This window comes from Hypanus sabinus, chromosome 28 (genome assembly GCF_030144855.1).
Source record: "Hypanus sabinus isolate sHypSab1 chromosome 28, sHypSab1.hap1, whole genome shotgun sequence".
Taxonomy (NCBI): domain Eukaryota; kingdom Metazoa; phylum Chordata; class Chondrichthyes; order Myliobatiformes; family Dasyatidae; genus Hypanus; species Hypanus sabinus.
Window position 1 is genome coordinate 8692346 of NC_082733.1, and position 16136 is coordinate 8708481.

General features: G+C 45.1%; 1 protein-coding gene across 2 annotated transcripts in view; it reads right to left on the reverse strand.

Moving 5' to 3' along the window:
* Window positions 1-16136, reverse strand: part of myo1ea (myosin IEa) — a 376197-nt gene that overhangs the window by 299213 nt on the left and 60848 nt on the right. For both annotated transcript variants that reach the window (XM_059952573.1, XM_059952572.1), the window contains exon 2: window positions 43-186. In XM_059952573.1, the coding sequence (XP_059808556.1) occupies window positions 43-186 (144 nt within the window). The remainder of the gene's footprint in view (window positions 1-42; window positions 187-16136) is intronic.

Genomic DNA, 16136 nt, shown 5'->3' on the forward strand with positions numbered 1-16136 from the left:
AAATGCTTTCTCTGCTTCCCAAACTAGGCTTTGAAAGGATACAAAAATATAATCATCCATGTATCGCTTCTTGAGATTATCGACAATGCTGTCTTCAGTGATCTTCGAGAGCAGCACCATGTCATCGACTCCGCTCTGTTTGACATTGTGGCTCTGCCAGTGGTACCTGTAGTGGCCCTTACTCCCCTGTGAAAAGAAAAGGTTGGCACAATGTTTATTGGCAGTAGAGAATTTCACAGCAGTTACTGCCATTCCTTTGCCTTTCATCTCCTCATCCCACTGCCTTGCTGTTGTTTGCCACCACTACTTGATGTGGCAGCAACCTTCAAGCACTCAAAGTCCATTTACAAAACCTCTTTTCTCATATCAAAAGGTTCCTGCGGCTTCCCCTGCAGCAAAATGTTCCGAATGTTAACCACCAAGTAAATAAAGCTTTGCCTAAGATCCAGTTCAAAGCTAAGTATATCCTCTAGCCTTAACATCATATAAAGACTCATGTAAAACACACACACACTTCAATGAAAAGTGGTTATGACTGCTTTTCTTATTCCATTTGACAGGAACGGGAGGTCACTTCAAAGGAAGTATGTATTGCCCATCCTTCAATGCCCTTGAGAAATCAGCGGTGAGCTGTCTTGAAATGTTGGAATATGTCTGGTGAAAGTACTCCTAGGACATCTGCTAAGGGCATCTTCCAGACAGGATGGTGTGCAACAAGTGACGGTTTCCCCATGTATCCATTTCTCTTGTCCTCCTTGTTTGTCAAAGAGTCAGTCAGCAGCTCCTCAACCCATCACACCCCTTACGATCTACACTAATCCCACTTACCAGCATTGGGACTGTGCTCGTCCAAGCCTTGCCCTTTTAAATGTGCGTCTTAAATGTAGTAATTATATCCCATTCTGCCACTTCCTCTGGCACTTTATCAGTTTCTGTGCAAGAAAACTCGACTCTCAGCTCCCCTACAAAACGTCACCTCTAACTTTAAACCTACAGTACCTATAAAAAAGTATTTACCCCCCCCCCATGGAAGTTTTCATGTGTTTTTGTTTTACAACATTGTATCATAGTGGATTTAATTTGGCTTTTTTTGACACATGTCAACTGAAAAAGACTCTTTCATATCAAAGTGAAAACAGATCTCCACAAAGCGATCTAAATTAATTATAAATATAAGACACAAAATAATTGATTGTATAAATATTCATCTCTTTCAACATGACACACCAAATCATCATGGGTGTAGCCAATTGGTTCTAGAAGTCACATGATTAGTTAAATGGAGATCACCTGTGTGCAGTCAAGGGGTTTCAATTGACTGGAGTGAAACTACTCCTTGCATCTGGAAGGTTGAACTGCTGGTGAGACAGTATCCTGGCAAAAACTACACCAAGGTGACAAAAGAACACTCCAAGCAATTGTGAAAAGCACAAGTCAGGAGATAGATACAAAAAATGTTTCCAAGTCACTGAATATCTCTTGGAGAACAGTTAAGTCAATCATTGAGTGAAAAGAATTTGGCACAGCTGTAAATCTGCCCAGAGCAGGCCGTCCTCAAAACCTGAGTGATCATGCAGTCTGACAGAGCTTGAGCAGTTTTGTTAAGAAGAATGGGGCAAGATTGCAGTGTCCAGATGTGCAAAGCTGATAGAGACCTATCCACACAGATTCAAAACTGTAACTGCTGCCAAAGGTGTATTTACTAAATACCAACTTGAAAGGGGTGAGTAATTATGCAATCAATTACTTTTTTTAAAAAAATGGCTGCTGTCGTGTCTTCCTCAGTGTCAACAAGCCAAAGGAGATGGATAGTGATTTCAGGAGAATTTGCATCAATTACGTTGTCGGCGCAGCAGTGGAGCCTCTGAGCTGTTTTAAACTCCTGGGAGTGCACACCTTACACAACCTCTCGTGGACCCAGAACAGGAAAGCTCAGCAACTCCTCGACTTTCTGAGGAGGCTGAAGGGAGCTGGACTACGCACACCCATACTCGCGTCTTTCGATAGATGCACAGTAGAGAGCACCCTAACAAGCCGCATCATTGCGTGGTATGGAAACCACACTGCGGCAGACAGGTAGTCGCATCACTGGCACCAACCTAACCACCATCAAGGACGTATATAGAGAAAGGACCAGTAACATCATGAAGGATCCTGTCCACCACCCTACTTACAGACCTTTTGTCCCACTCCTGTCAGGGAGGAGACTATGTAGCATCCACACTAGGACCACCAGACTCAAAAAACAGTTACTTTCCCCCAGCGGTGAGGCTGATCAACACCTCCAGCAATTAACCCACCCTTCCACACCCCCAACCACCACCATTCTGTCATTTCTTGTCCGTCGCCTTGTGTACAGACACTGTTTTGTCTAATGTATCTTTGTGGACCTGCAATCTGTCTAAGCTATCTTGTGTATTTATATTTATCAGTTTATTATTATTAGTGTGTTCTTAATCTTGTTTGTTTTGTGCTGCATTGGATCTGGAGTAAGAACTATTTCATTCTCCTTTACACTTTTGTATCAGATGTGACATTAAACAATTTTGAATCTATAAACCCTACTCCTTGGCATCCTCTGTTCCAAAAGTATTAACCTTAGCCATATCCAATCTTTCTGCTCTGGGCAGTACTGTCAGATATCACCTCTACCCCGTTAAGTGCAAACAAGCTTTCCCTTTAATGTCCAGAACTGGCGCAAGGAGGAGGCACTTTGTTTTACTGGTGTCTGTGACTAGTCTCCATCAGATCCAGGCAGGTTGCAAACTGCATCAAATTAACATATGCTAATTATCACTGCTGTTATCTCTGATAGTTAAACTATCTAAAAATATGCTTCAACTTTCAAAATATTTGTCAGAATTATTTAAAACAGATGCGCGATACTCTTGCATTGTGCCTGTGTTCTGGTTCCTGAATGACATTTCTCACATCAGGGGCTACTCAGCTTGTCCCGTCTGCCCTCTGAAAGGAATGGACTGTTAAGAAGGCCAAGTGGTCCTAATGGCAGGCCGTCGGGATCAGCATGACTTTGTTCTATCACGTTCCAGTGATACAGCCTCACCCAGTGAGGTTGACTGCATTAGACACAAAGGGGTGTGACCAAGTTTTCAGCTTGATTTGGAGACGAGCTGGAAATCTCCATAATTTCAGATCTATGTGGGTTGAACCTACTCCAGATTCTCCAGATTAGAGCAGCATCTCTGTTGTAATGTGAGTATTATTAAAAGTAATTTAATACCAGTCGGGGAGCTGTGGTAGCATGAGGCGGGATCCGGGGTTGGCGGGGTCTTTACTTCCGCTCTTTTTACTCCCAGTGTGCATTGTATATAGATCCTCCACCCAGGCCACACGAGGTACCTGGAAGCCTCTGTATTGTAAATATAATTTGCTGCCTCAGATAAAGATGTTCTTTTGGCCATAAAATTGTCCAGTGGTCTTTCTGTAAAGTAGAAGTTACCACATATTTTTGGTGATGAGGTGAACGTGTTTTGTGGACTGGTTGGCCCGTTTTCGATCAGGAGTTGTGAGCGGACGAGGGGCCTCGCGTTCGGATGGCTACGTTCGGGTCTATCGGTGAATTTGCAGAGCAAATCGAGGACTGGCTGGAGTATGAGGAGAGGTTGGGCCACTTTTTCTGTGCTAATGGAATTACTGAGGAGGCTAAGAAGCGCTCTATTCTCCTGAGTGTGTGTGGGGCAAAGACGTACAAGCTGATAAGGAACTTAGCTACACCGCAGAAACCGGGAGAAATTCCATACGACAAACTGGTCAAGTTCGTGGGGAACCACCACAATCCGAAACCTTTGGTGATAATCCAAGGGTTCAAGTTTCACAGCCGTGTCCGGAAGCCAGGTCAGTCTGTGGGTGGTTTTGTGGCCGAGCCTCGGCAGTTATCAGAGCATTGCAATCTCGAAGCCGTGTTGAATGACGTGCTCTATGATAAAATTAGTATAAATTACGCCGTGTGTTGGGGGGAAACCCTACCATTGACTTTCCAGACAGCCCTAGAGGTTGCCCAAGGCATGGAAATGGCTGCTAATAATGCCAAGGATATACAGAGAGGATATGGGGGGGGGGGTCACAGTTGGCGGCAGTGCTCCGTCAGGAGGGAGACTGGTAAACGGGCAAAGCGTGTGGAATGTTTTCGGTGTGGAGGGACGCACTATGCAAATTCAAAGATACCGTCTGCCATGCTTGTAGCAAGAAGGGACATTTGGTTAAAAAGTGCAGGAGCGTAAAGGGTGAGGTTAAGCCTGGGCAGGGGAAAGCTCAACAAACTCGGGCAGCCTCACACCACCGAGGAGAAGCAGACGGAGAGACCGCGTGTGCCTACAACATGTTTGGGGTGGAAACGGGTGAGGGACCACCTGAACCATATTATGCCACAGTCACTGTCAGGGGAAAGGACATTAAGTTCAAGATTGATTCAGGGGCTTCTGCATCGGTCATTAGTGAGGAGACCTACAACCTGCCTCCCATCAGACCGTCTAAGCTCCAATTCAGGACCTATATGGGGCAGCCCATACCTCATTTAGGGCTGTTATATGTGGATATTTCAGCCGGGGGTCAGAAGGCTGAAGCCAGGCTGGTGATAGCTAAGGGTAGTGGGCCCAGTCTTTTGGGCCACGATTGGCTTCGCAAAATCTGGCTCAACTGGCATGAATTTAAGTATGCACACATGACGGAAGAGCGAGAGGTGCAGTGTGCAGGTGAAGTGGCCGATGGTAATGTGAGTGACAGACAGTCCGGACACACTTGAGAGTGGGGTAGCAGCACAGCGCAGCTCTTCAGCCTATTATAGGAGCAATTGAAGTTACCCCCTCGGCACTGAAAGCCAGCACGCCACTTCTAGTACGACGAAGCAGTGACCCAGCTCTTGTACCACCTGCCCAGTTACAGCAAGGTGCATCTCAGCCTGATGATCCCGCTAACAGGAACCTGCATGTGAAGCCAATTGTAACAGTTGCTAGGAGAGCTATTTTGCTACACTGGAAAGAATCTAACCCACCTACTGTTTTCTATCGGCTCTCCTCCAGTATGTCATGTCTAAGCTTGGAGAAAATTAGAAGCCGGACATTTGATACATCCTTTAATTTTGAACAAGTCTGGCGACCCTTTATTCAATATTTTCACATTATTTAATTTATTTTTATTTATTCTCTTTGGGGAAAATCCTTATCCATGGAGGTTCGGAGATGACCGGAAGGATGTGTTTTTTTTCCTCTTTTTTCCTAATTTTATCCTCAATTGGACTGCCCAATCTTTCTTTTTCTTTCTTTTTTTTGTTTCAGTTTAGTGGGTTTTTTTCTTTATCAATAAAATTTCCAATCTTTTTTTCATGATTGCTATGAGGAGTTGTAGTTTTTTTTTGACCATTGTATATATAACAGCATAATATTTTACCTATTTGATTTTGACATTATATACTTTGTTTTTATTATTGTTGTTTATATGTCTTTTATATTATCTACTTGCTAAACTCCTCTTCCGATTTGTATATTCTTTATTTGAAAATCAATAAAAAAGTTTGAAAAATGAAATGAAACAGTCGCAAACGGGGCACCCGCAGACGATGTAAGAACAGAGCCACCAGGACCACCAAACAAGCATTCAGAAAGCACTCCAAGTGATTTGACAAAGAAAGTACAATTTTGTGGAGACAGCAGCTCCCTGAGAATCCATGTGGTGCCCTTTAACTCTACGCTGAGTGGAAGATTCCTTGGCCTGAGTATTTGTGGTATTGTAGAGAACAGCCGTTCAAGAAAAGAGAACCTGCTCCAGGAGAATGAATGTATCATCAAAATCAATGACAGTGATTTAACAGACAAGAGGTTCAAGCACAAGAGGTTTTCCGAAACGCATTGCAATTTCCTGCTGTTGAGCTCCAGATAGTTCCAAGTTCTAACAAGGAACTCTATGAAAACTTTGCAATGGGGTCTATTCCGAGCCATGGTCATGACAATGGTTCAAAAACCAAAGTTCCTTCTTCAGTGCGTTCCAAGCTAGGCGGCAAACCTGCAGATGCTGTTTATCCCAATAATGCTGAGAATAGCTTGCCACCGATTTCAAAGAAGCTCAGTAGTCCAAAACAGTTAAGGAGCAATGACCACTTAATGCATACCAGGAAAGCATGTCCACCAGTGACTTTGCTAGAGGGAGAGACACTGGCAGAGGGGGCAGAGTCCCCTGAAGAGGATGGACATTCTCACGTGGACACACAGACCCCTCTCATATCCCCAACACCAGACCCACCCAAAACATCCTCACCAGCGGTGCCTGCTGGGTCACCGGGGGTAGTGTGTAGATCACAGCGCCCTCGCAAACCTCCTGACAGACTGAATCTTCGATTGGATTGTTCCTTTTGTTGTAGATTGAATGTTGAATTTGCCACGTTTTTTAGATGTTTTGTATTGGTAACCTGTTGCTAATGATACCACTGTTTTTATTTCCCAGTTCTTCTATATTAAGGGAATTTTGGATTTTAAAGTGGGAGAAGTGTTGTAACGTGAGTATTATTAAAAGTTAGTTAATACTAATTGGGAAGCTGTGGTAGCCAGAGGCGGGTTCCGGGGTTGGCGGGGTCTTTACTTCTGTTTTTTTTTTACTCCCAGTGTGCATTGTATATAGATCCTCCACCCAGGCCGCACGAGGTACCTGGAAGCCTCTGTATTGTAAATATCATTTGCTGTCTCAGATAAAGATGTTCTTTTGGCCATAAAATTGTCAAGTGGTCTTTTGTAAAAGACCACAATCTCCATTCACTTCAATGATATGGAATGACTGCAAGGAAAGCTGCACAGAACTGGTATTAATTCTGTTGAACTGATCAGGCTCCATCCCATCGCAGGTTTGCGGGAATCACAGATTCTGAAATCTGAACTGCTTTGCCCCAGGTCACCAGTGCTGACCACTGTCCTCTCCTTCACAGATTCCCCCACTCTGAGTCTCACACAGACGTTACTGCCTCTCCCAGTCCAAGGGGGGGAGAGAAAGACGGAAATGGCCTTGAGAGAGCAGCAGCAGGACCGAGCAGATGGTGTGGGGCCAATCTGGGGGTTGGTGACCGTCAAGAGAATGGTAGAAAGGGCAAGTATGAGGGACTGCCTGTGCAATTTATGGGGAGCTAATCTGCACAGTTAATCAGGAGCAATACCAGGCCCAAAGCCCAGGGCTGGATTGATTCCAATATTGTACCTCAAAGTTTGAGGGGGGGGAGGGGGGGCGGGAGAGCGGTGAAGCAGGCCCCTACATCCTGGGCCATTGCGTCTGTGCTGAGGAATGATTGACGGCTGAGGTAGGGCAACAGGAACAGTGATCACCACCACAGGCAGGAATAAAAGTATATAGCTTAGAGTGTTTGCTCCACAGTAATCAATAGACAACTGATTTTTATAAATCATTGCAATTTTGCCTGTCTGACCAGAATCCAACAATATCTGTAGTTCATCCTACCGTTTTAGGTGAGACCTTATTAAGTGCTTTCATAACTGTTCAGTGTTTTCCAAGTTGGAATATTTTAATGTTGAAATATTTAATAGTATGCTTATTTTGTTAATGTTCTAGAAAGCTGATGAACATTTTGGAATGTCAGCCATTCGATCAAAAAAACTCTCAAGCTCTTTGGATGTGTGGGGGTCCAACCAGCTCAGTAGAGGAGGGAGAGGGAGTGCACGAGTGTGTGCTCAGGAACTTATCAGCTGACTTCTTTACAGGAGCTCACGCCCATGGACCCGTTCCATGTAGGAGAGAGTTTAGTGGTGAGGCTGGCATTTCCCAGGGGCTTTGTGCAACTCCTGGCCCACTGTGTACAAACGGAGTCAAGTAGAATTGAATTGACTTTATTTCTTACATCCTTCACATACATGAGGAAAAATCTTTGTTACGTCTCTATCTAAATGTGCCATGTCCAATCATAGTAATTTATAATAAATAGAGACGTCAGTGTAATATAGGGTACACTCAAATCAGTGTGAGTTCCAGTCTGATGACCTGGCGGAGGAAGCTGTCCTGGGGCCTGCTGGTCCCGGCTTTTACACAGCTGTACTGTTTCCTGGACGGTAGTAGTTGGAATAGTTTGTTGTCGGGGTGACTTGGGTCCCCAGTGATCCTTTGGGCCCTTTTTACACACCTGTCCTTGTAAATGTCCTGAATCATGCAAAGTTCACATCTACAGATGTGCTGGGCTGTCCGCACCACTCTCTGCAGAGTCCTGTGATTGAGGAAAGTGCAGTTCCCATACCAGGCAGTGATGCAGCCAGTCAAGATGCTCTCAATTGTACCCCTGTAGAAAGTTCCTAGGATTTGGGGGCCCATGCCAAACTTACTCAACATTCTGAGGTGAAAGAGGTGCTGTTGTGCCTTTTCCACCACACAGCTGGTGTGTACAGACCACGTGAGGTCTTCAGTGATGTGGATGCTGAACTTGAAGCTGTTTACCCTCTCAACCCCAGATCCATTGATGTCAATAGAGGTTAGCCAGACTCCATTCCTTCTGTAATCCACAACCAGCTCCTTTGTTTTTGCGACATTGAGGAAGAGGTTGTTTTCTTGACATCACTGTTATTGTTTGAGATAAGGCCAATCAATGTAGTGCCACTGGCAAATTTAATTAGCAGATTAGAGCTGTGGGTGGTGATCCAGTCAGGGGTATATAGGGAGTAAAGGAGGGGACTCAGTATGCAGCCCTGAGGGGCTCCTGTATTGAGAGTCCGGGGTTGGAGGCGAGGGAGTCCACTCTTACAACCTGCTGGCGATCTGACAGGAAGTCCACGATGCAAATGCCATTGTTCCTGGTTTGATGTCAGTTCTGGGGGAAGTTACCCAAGTTCAGCCTGGGTACTGAAGGGTTAAATACCTGGGCGCAATTAAAATCAGTCTTCCCAGCCAGAGGTACAATTAAAAGTCACTAATAATGTGCTGAGGGGCAAGGCCGCCCACTGTTGACCACCTCCTGTTTTGCCCATCACCCATAGACTATTTATTGGCCTACCAGCAGTCGTTCATTTACAATTCCACTGCAGATTAATCAGACATCGGCCATCAGCCCACCACACCCATGATGGCCTCTGCACCGATCTTATCTGCTTGTATTGGGTGTGTATCCTCCTGTGCCAGCCCACTCAAACACCTGTCTAACTGTTTCTTAAATGTTGTGATTCCATCACAACTTCCCGCAGAGAGATCCAGATACTGTAATTAAAAAAAACTTTACCCTCAAATCACCTTCCAATTTCCTTCCTACCTTAAAACTATGTCCTTGAGTTTTTTTTAATACACTCGCATGGAAGCTTTGACATCTGTTGAGATGGTGTCACACTCGAACGCAGCGGCCTCTCGGGGGCAACCAAGTGTTTGTGTCATCTTTAAATGCCCTTTTTATGATTGGAAAACAATGCTGTTCTTTAAGAACTGTGGGCACTGAAGATCTACCCCGTGAGCAAGTGCTCATCAGGAGGGGAGCCGAACTTGGTGCGGACTGTGTTGCTGCAGGAAGGCGTCCGAGTTGGTGCGTGAAGGTGATGTGCAGTGTAGCGGCAGGAAATTCTCTTGGACGTTTCGCTAGCAATCACAAAACCCTATTGGACATTGAGAACGTAAGATGCCGCAGGCCTGTTTCCCTCGTTCGACGGCCCAACAAGTGGCCGGGGAGCTGTGCGGCCTCGGTTGTACTGAGGCCTTGGCTTCAGGCTTGCCTGCTGCTACGGCCCAGGAGAGGAGACACAGGAGGTGGTGCAGCACAGCGTCCGCGCGGGGTTGGGGGCTGGCCTCCAGTACTTGCACTCAGCTGTAGACGGCCGGGAACTGCACAAACAATTTGTGGGACATGTCATACTGTGTGTGCATATGTCTGTTTACATATTTTTATGCTACCTTGAATATGTTGAGAGTCCTTGTGCAGTGTCTGTTTTTCACCTTGTCTGTGGAGGAATGCTGTTTCCTTTGGCTGTGTTCATGTACGGTTGAACAATAATTAAACTTGAACTCGAAAGAGATTCCAATCATCTATCTATGCCTCTTATAAGTTTTATGTATCTCTGTCAGGTCACCCTCTCAGTTGCTTTCACTCCAGGGAAAACAAGTCCAGTCAATTTCCTGCCTAACGAACATATTCCAATCCAGGCAACACCTCTACACATTTCCCTGCACAACCACATCCTTCACATAGAGTGGTGAGCATGCAATGCTCCCAGTGCAGTCTCATCAGTTCTTAACATCTGCCGCACTACATTCCAACTATGAAGGCCTGCTCCGCAACTTTTTCATCATTCCATCTACCTGCTTTGCAACATTTGGAGATCTACAGACCTGCACAACGAGGTCCCTCAGCTCATCCATATTCCTGATCGGCCCTTTCTGCCTACGCAGTCCATACAGACCTTTGTCCTTCACTCGGGCTTCCTCCAGCCCTTCCTCATCCAATTATCAGCGTAGCACATCATGTCCGTACAGAAACGCCCCGCTCCAAGGACAACGGCACAGTTCATCTCATCACAAACGCAAGAGGTTCTGCAGATGGTGGAAATCCAGAGCAACTAAGCACAGTGCTAGAGGAACTTCAGTAAATGAGGCAGCGTCAATGGAGGGGAATAAACAGCTGCTTCAGGGCCAGACCCTTCAAAAGCGCTGGAAAGGAAGGGAGGGGGCAAAAGCCAGAATAAGAAGGTGGGGAGAAGGGTAGTACAAGCTGGCAGGTGATAGGTGAGACCCAGGTGATGTAGAAAGTGGGTGGGGGGGGGGGGGGGAGAAAGTTCAAGTTGGTACAAGTGTGCCAACTTTGTTCAGAATTATTTACCCCTAATATTACTTTTTCCTCAGGGATTGGTAAAATGTCAAAGGACTCTCAATAGCACAGGGAAGAAATGTAACTGCTGTAGGGAGAGCAACTTTGAAGTTGTTCAAAGTTTTCAGAAAGAGGCTGATCGGTCACATCACACTAGTTCTCCTCCTAAAAAACAAACCATTTCTACTTTCTAGCCCTTGGCTCTCGGTGCACACTCACTCAGGTGGTTAAAACATGTGACCGGGGCTTCTGCCTCACCCAGGAAGTGAATTCCAGACCCGAACCACATTTTGAGAGGGGAGAGGTGGGGGTGGGATGGAATAAATTCGTCAAGTGGGAATTGGTGGGAGAGTTGAAAACTGGTTTGTTTTGCTGCTGTTGTCTTGTTTGGGTGCAGTTGTTGTTGTTATTGCTGTGTTGCTCTGCTGAAAACCGCCGGCAGGTTATGTTGGAATGGGTGGTGACACTTGTGGACTGCCCCCCAGCGCATTCTTGAGTGTGTGAGTTGCAACCATTTGCATTAACATCACTGTAGTTCCAGTGTACGTGCGATAAACGGATCTGAGTCAGAAAGCTGGGATGGGATGGGTAGGAGGAGTAAAGGACTGAAGGAGCAGGAATCTCATAGGAGAGGACAGTGGTCTATGGAAGAAGGAGACTAGGCAGTGAACTCTCCCAGTGGCTGCCCACATATTTACCACAGTCAGTGTGAAGAATTCTAATTTCCTGATTTGGTTTGGATATCCATTGTTCTGAACCCTTTCACTGTGCACAGACAAGCACATATCAAATATATTCACTCGAGCAACAACGTAGAGTAGCTGAAAATTGTGAAATATGTCTTGTGCAGTAACCCAACTGCCTCCCACACACTGAGGGCCATAGCAGACCTTTTAACTGTGACAGACAGAGGAAAAAGCTTATACAACAATCAAGCAACACCAAATAGGACGAGTGTGCCAACCTTGTTCAAAATTATTTGTCAGTAATATTACTTTTTAGTCAGGGATTGTTAAAGCTTCGAAGGACTTGCAATAGCAACAGGAAGAAATGCACCTGCCAAATCTGAAGGCATTCAAATTTATGTTACAGAAAGAGGCTGTTTGATCCATTACATCATGATATTCCTCCCCCTCCAAAAAAAACTATTTCATGTTTCCGAAATACCAGAATAGACATCGGTGCAGGAGTAGGCCATTCGGCCCTTTGAGCCAGCACTGCCATTCACTGTGATCATGGCTGATCGTCCACAATCAGTACCCTGTCCCTGCCTTCTCCCCATATCCCTTCACTCCGCTATCTTTATCTTGAAAGCATCTCTTTCTTGAACTCTTTCTTGAAAGCATCCAGAGAATTGGCCTCCACTGCCTTCTGGGGCAGAGCATTCCATAGATCCACAACTCTCTGGGTGAAAAAGTTTTTCCTCAACTCCATTCTAAATTGCCTACCCCTTATTCTTAAACTGTGGCCTCTGGTTCTGGACTCCCCCAACATCAGGAACATGTTTCCTGCCTCTAGCGTGTCCAATCCCTTAATAATCTTACATGCTTCAATCAGCATACTTCCAGCATTTGCTCATTCAGGTACTTCAGAAAGTTTTCAGGTTTCTACCCTGTCCACACCTCCAATTAGCAAGTTCCAGACCAGAATCATATTTTGCTTGGGGAGGAGTGAACAAATATTCAACTCCACCCTAATAGTTCTGTTACTTTCAATCTCTCATTACTCACATCTCCCCTAACATAGACATAAGAACGTAACAATTGCTTCTTGAGGCAATTTACTTTGCTGAAGCAGTCATAAAGGAAATAGGGAGGGAACCATTTGTCCTGTCAAGCCTGTTGCACCATTCAATTCAACAGGCCCTTCTTTCCAACCTACTTAGGCCTCTCTACCTAGCAACACAGACAACATGCTGGAGGAACTCAGCAGGCCAGGCAGCATCTAGAGAAAAGAGTAAATACTTTGGGCTGAGACCCTCGACTCAGAACCATTTGCCCGAGTATTACTTGTACCTGAAGTACAGAGGGTGACAGACCACAGAAACAGGCCCTTTGTTCCACCATGTCCATCAACTACCCATCCATACTAATTCCAACCTCACTCCTTCCGAACGCACTGCTCCCTCCGCACCAATCCCAACCTCACTATAAAACCCGCTGATAAGGGGGGAGCTGTTGTTGTCTGGCGTACTGACCTCTACCTGGTCGAGGCACAGTGACAATTCTCTGATACCTCCTCTTATTTACCCCTTGATCATGACCCCACTAAGGAGCACCAGACCACTATCTCCTATACCATCAGCAACCTTATCAGCTCTGGGGATCTCCCATCCACTGCCACCAACCTCATAGTTTCCACACCCCGCACTTCCCGTTTCTACCTCCTACCCAAGATCCACAAACCAGCCTGTCCAGGTAGACCTATTGTCTCAGCTTGCTCCTGCCCCACCGAACTCATTTCTGTATACCTCAACACTGTCTTATCCCCCGTTGTTCAATCCCTTCCCACCTATGTTCGTGACACTTCTCACGCTTTGAATTTTTTCAACAATTTTAAGTTCCCTGGCCTCTACTGCCTTATTTTCACCATGGACATCCAGTCCCTATATACCTCCATCCCCCACCCGGACGGTCTCAAAGCTCTTCGCTTCTTTTTGGATTCCAGACCTAACCAATTCCCCTCTACCACCACTCTCCTCCGTCTAGCGGAATTAGTTCTTACTCTCAATAATTTCTCCTTTGGCTCCTCCCACTTCCTCCAAACTAAAGGTGTAGCCATGGGCACCTGTATGGGTCCCAGTTATGCCTGCCTTTTTGTTGGCTTTGTGGAACAGTCCATGTTCCAAGTCTATATGGGTATCCGTCCCCCTCTTTTCCTTCGCTACATCGATGACTGCATTGGCGCTGCCTCCTGCACGAATGCTGAGCTCATTGACTTCATTAACTTTGCCTCCAACTTTTAAACTGCCCTGAAATTTACCTGGTCCATTTCTGACACCTCCCCCCCCTTTCTTGATCTTTCTGTCTCCATCTCTGGAGACGGCCTATCTACTGATATCTACTATAAGCCTACAGACTCTCACAGCTACCTGGACTATTCCTCTTCCCACCCTGTCTCTTGCAAAAATGCTATCCCCTTCTCACAATTCCTCCGTCTCCACCGCATCTGCTCTCAGGATGAGGCTTTTCATTCCAGGATGAAGGAGATGTCTTCCTTTTTTAAACAAAGGGGCTTCCCTTCTTCCACCATCAACTCTGCTCTCAAACACATCTCTCCCATTTCCCGCACATCTGCCCTCACCCCATTCGCCCACCACCCCACTCGGGATAGGGTTCCTCTTGTCCTCACCTACCACCCCACCTTTTATATATTGGTGAGACCCGACGCAGACTGGGAAACCGTTTCGCTGAACACCTACGATTTGTCCGCCAGAGAAAGCAGGATCTCCCAGTGGCCACACATTTTAATTCCACGTCCCATTCCCATTCTGATATGTCTATCCATGGCCTCCTCTACTGTCAAGATGAAGCCACACTCAGGCTGGAGGAACAACACCTTATATATCGGCTGGGTAGCCTCCAACCTGACGGCATGAACATTGACTTCTCTAATTTCTGTTAATGCCCCTCCTCCACTTCTTACCCCAAACCTGATATATTTAGCTTTCCCCCCTCCTTTTTTCCCCCTCTTTCTGCCCATCACTCTGCCTGTTCTCCATCTCCTGCTGGTGCTCCCCTCCCCCTTTCTTTCTCCCGAGGCCTCCCGTCCCATGATCCTTTCCCTTCTCCAGCTCTGTATCACTTTTGCCAATCAAATTTTCCGGCTCTCAGCTTCATCCCACCCCCTTCGGTCTTCTCCTATCATTTTGCAATTCCCCCTCCCCCTCCTACTTTCAAATCTCTTACTATCTTTCCTTTCAGTTAGTCCTGACGAAGGGTCTCCGCCTGAAACGTCGGCAGCACTTCTCCCTATAGATGCTGCCTGACCTGCTGCGTTCCACCAGCATTTTGTGTGTGTTGCATCTATACTAATACCACTTTCCCAGTCCTTAGCCTTCTACATCACATCATGCAGCATTACAAAACCATTATTAAGTAATGACGTGAATGCAAGGTGGACCCATTTGCCATCTCAGCAATTACTAAAATACTTTAGATATTTCTACTTAGTTCACTCCTGGAAATACATGACATTGGTAGAGTGAAGCACAGCTTTTATACAAAGTTCCACTAAAGGAAAATTTTAATCATTTGTAGATAAAAATCGGGGCAAAGTAAAATAAAAATGTGGATTAATTACTGAAAGTAAATATTTTGTGATCACTATATTAAAATCCTACTGTTCATTACTTGTACAAATAATGACAGCATAACATCACTTAGATAACTTCCCATAACTGTTTTTAAAAAAAATATCAAAATAGACACCATTTATGAACCCCCTAAGAGCCAAAGGAACACCAGCCAACAGAATTCAAAGGTCAAGTGAAGAAGCAGCCAATCAGGACCAATGCTTGCGAAACACTCCCACTCCCACAGAAAAACACCAGCAACTGCACATCGAGGATATCACCTTGACTGACGATGAAACGCCTGCAGCCTAACTGCCCAGCTCTGTGAACACCACAACATCAGGTCATAATTCTCTAGGTACTTAATTCTCAATACTTAAAAGATTATTTTCTAATTGGCATTCCTTTATAAATGAGATCATTTAATTAAATTATCACCTTTATAGATGAATGCCAATTAGAAAATATATCAAGATATACTGCGAACATGACTGTTCCTTACGGACTTTCCCTTTAGTCCCTCCGACACTTGTCTCAACTTGCTATTGTTACGAACCCCGTAACTGGCCCCTCAGAGCTGTGGTAACACTATACTGTTTATTTTGTTCTCCACCAGAATTAAAATCAGACTCAGAATCACATTAATTACAATGCCTATAAAAAGTATTCACCTCCTTTGGAAAGTTTTCATGTTTTATTGTTTTACAACATTGAATCAAAGTACATTTAATTTGCCTTTTTTTTTGACACTGATCAACAGAAAAGACTCTTTCCTGTCAAAGCAAAAACAGAGCACTATAAAGTGATCTAAATTAATTACAAATATAAAATGCAAAATAATTAATTATTCACTCCCTTCAAGACAGTATGTAGTAGATGCTAAATACTAAAGCAGGTCCTGCCGAAGAGTTTCAGCCCAAAACATTGACAGTACTCTTTTCCCAGATACTGCCTGGCCTGTTGAGTTCCTCCAGCATTTTGTGGTTTTGCTCGGATTTCCAGCAACTGCAGAATTTCCCTTGTTTGTAATTTAGTAGATGCATCATTGGTAGTATTTAC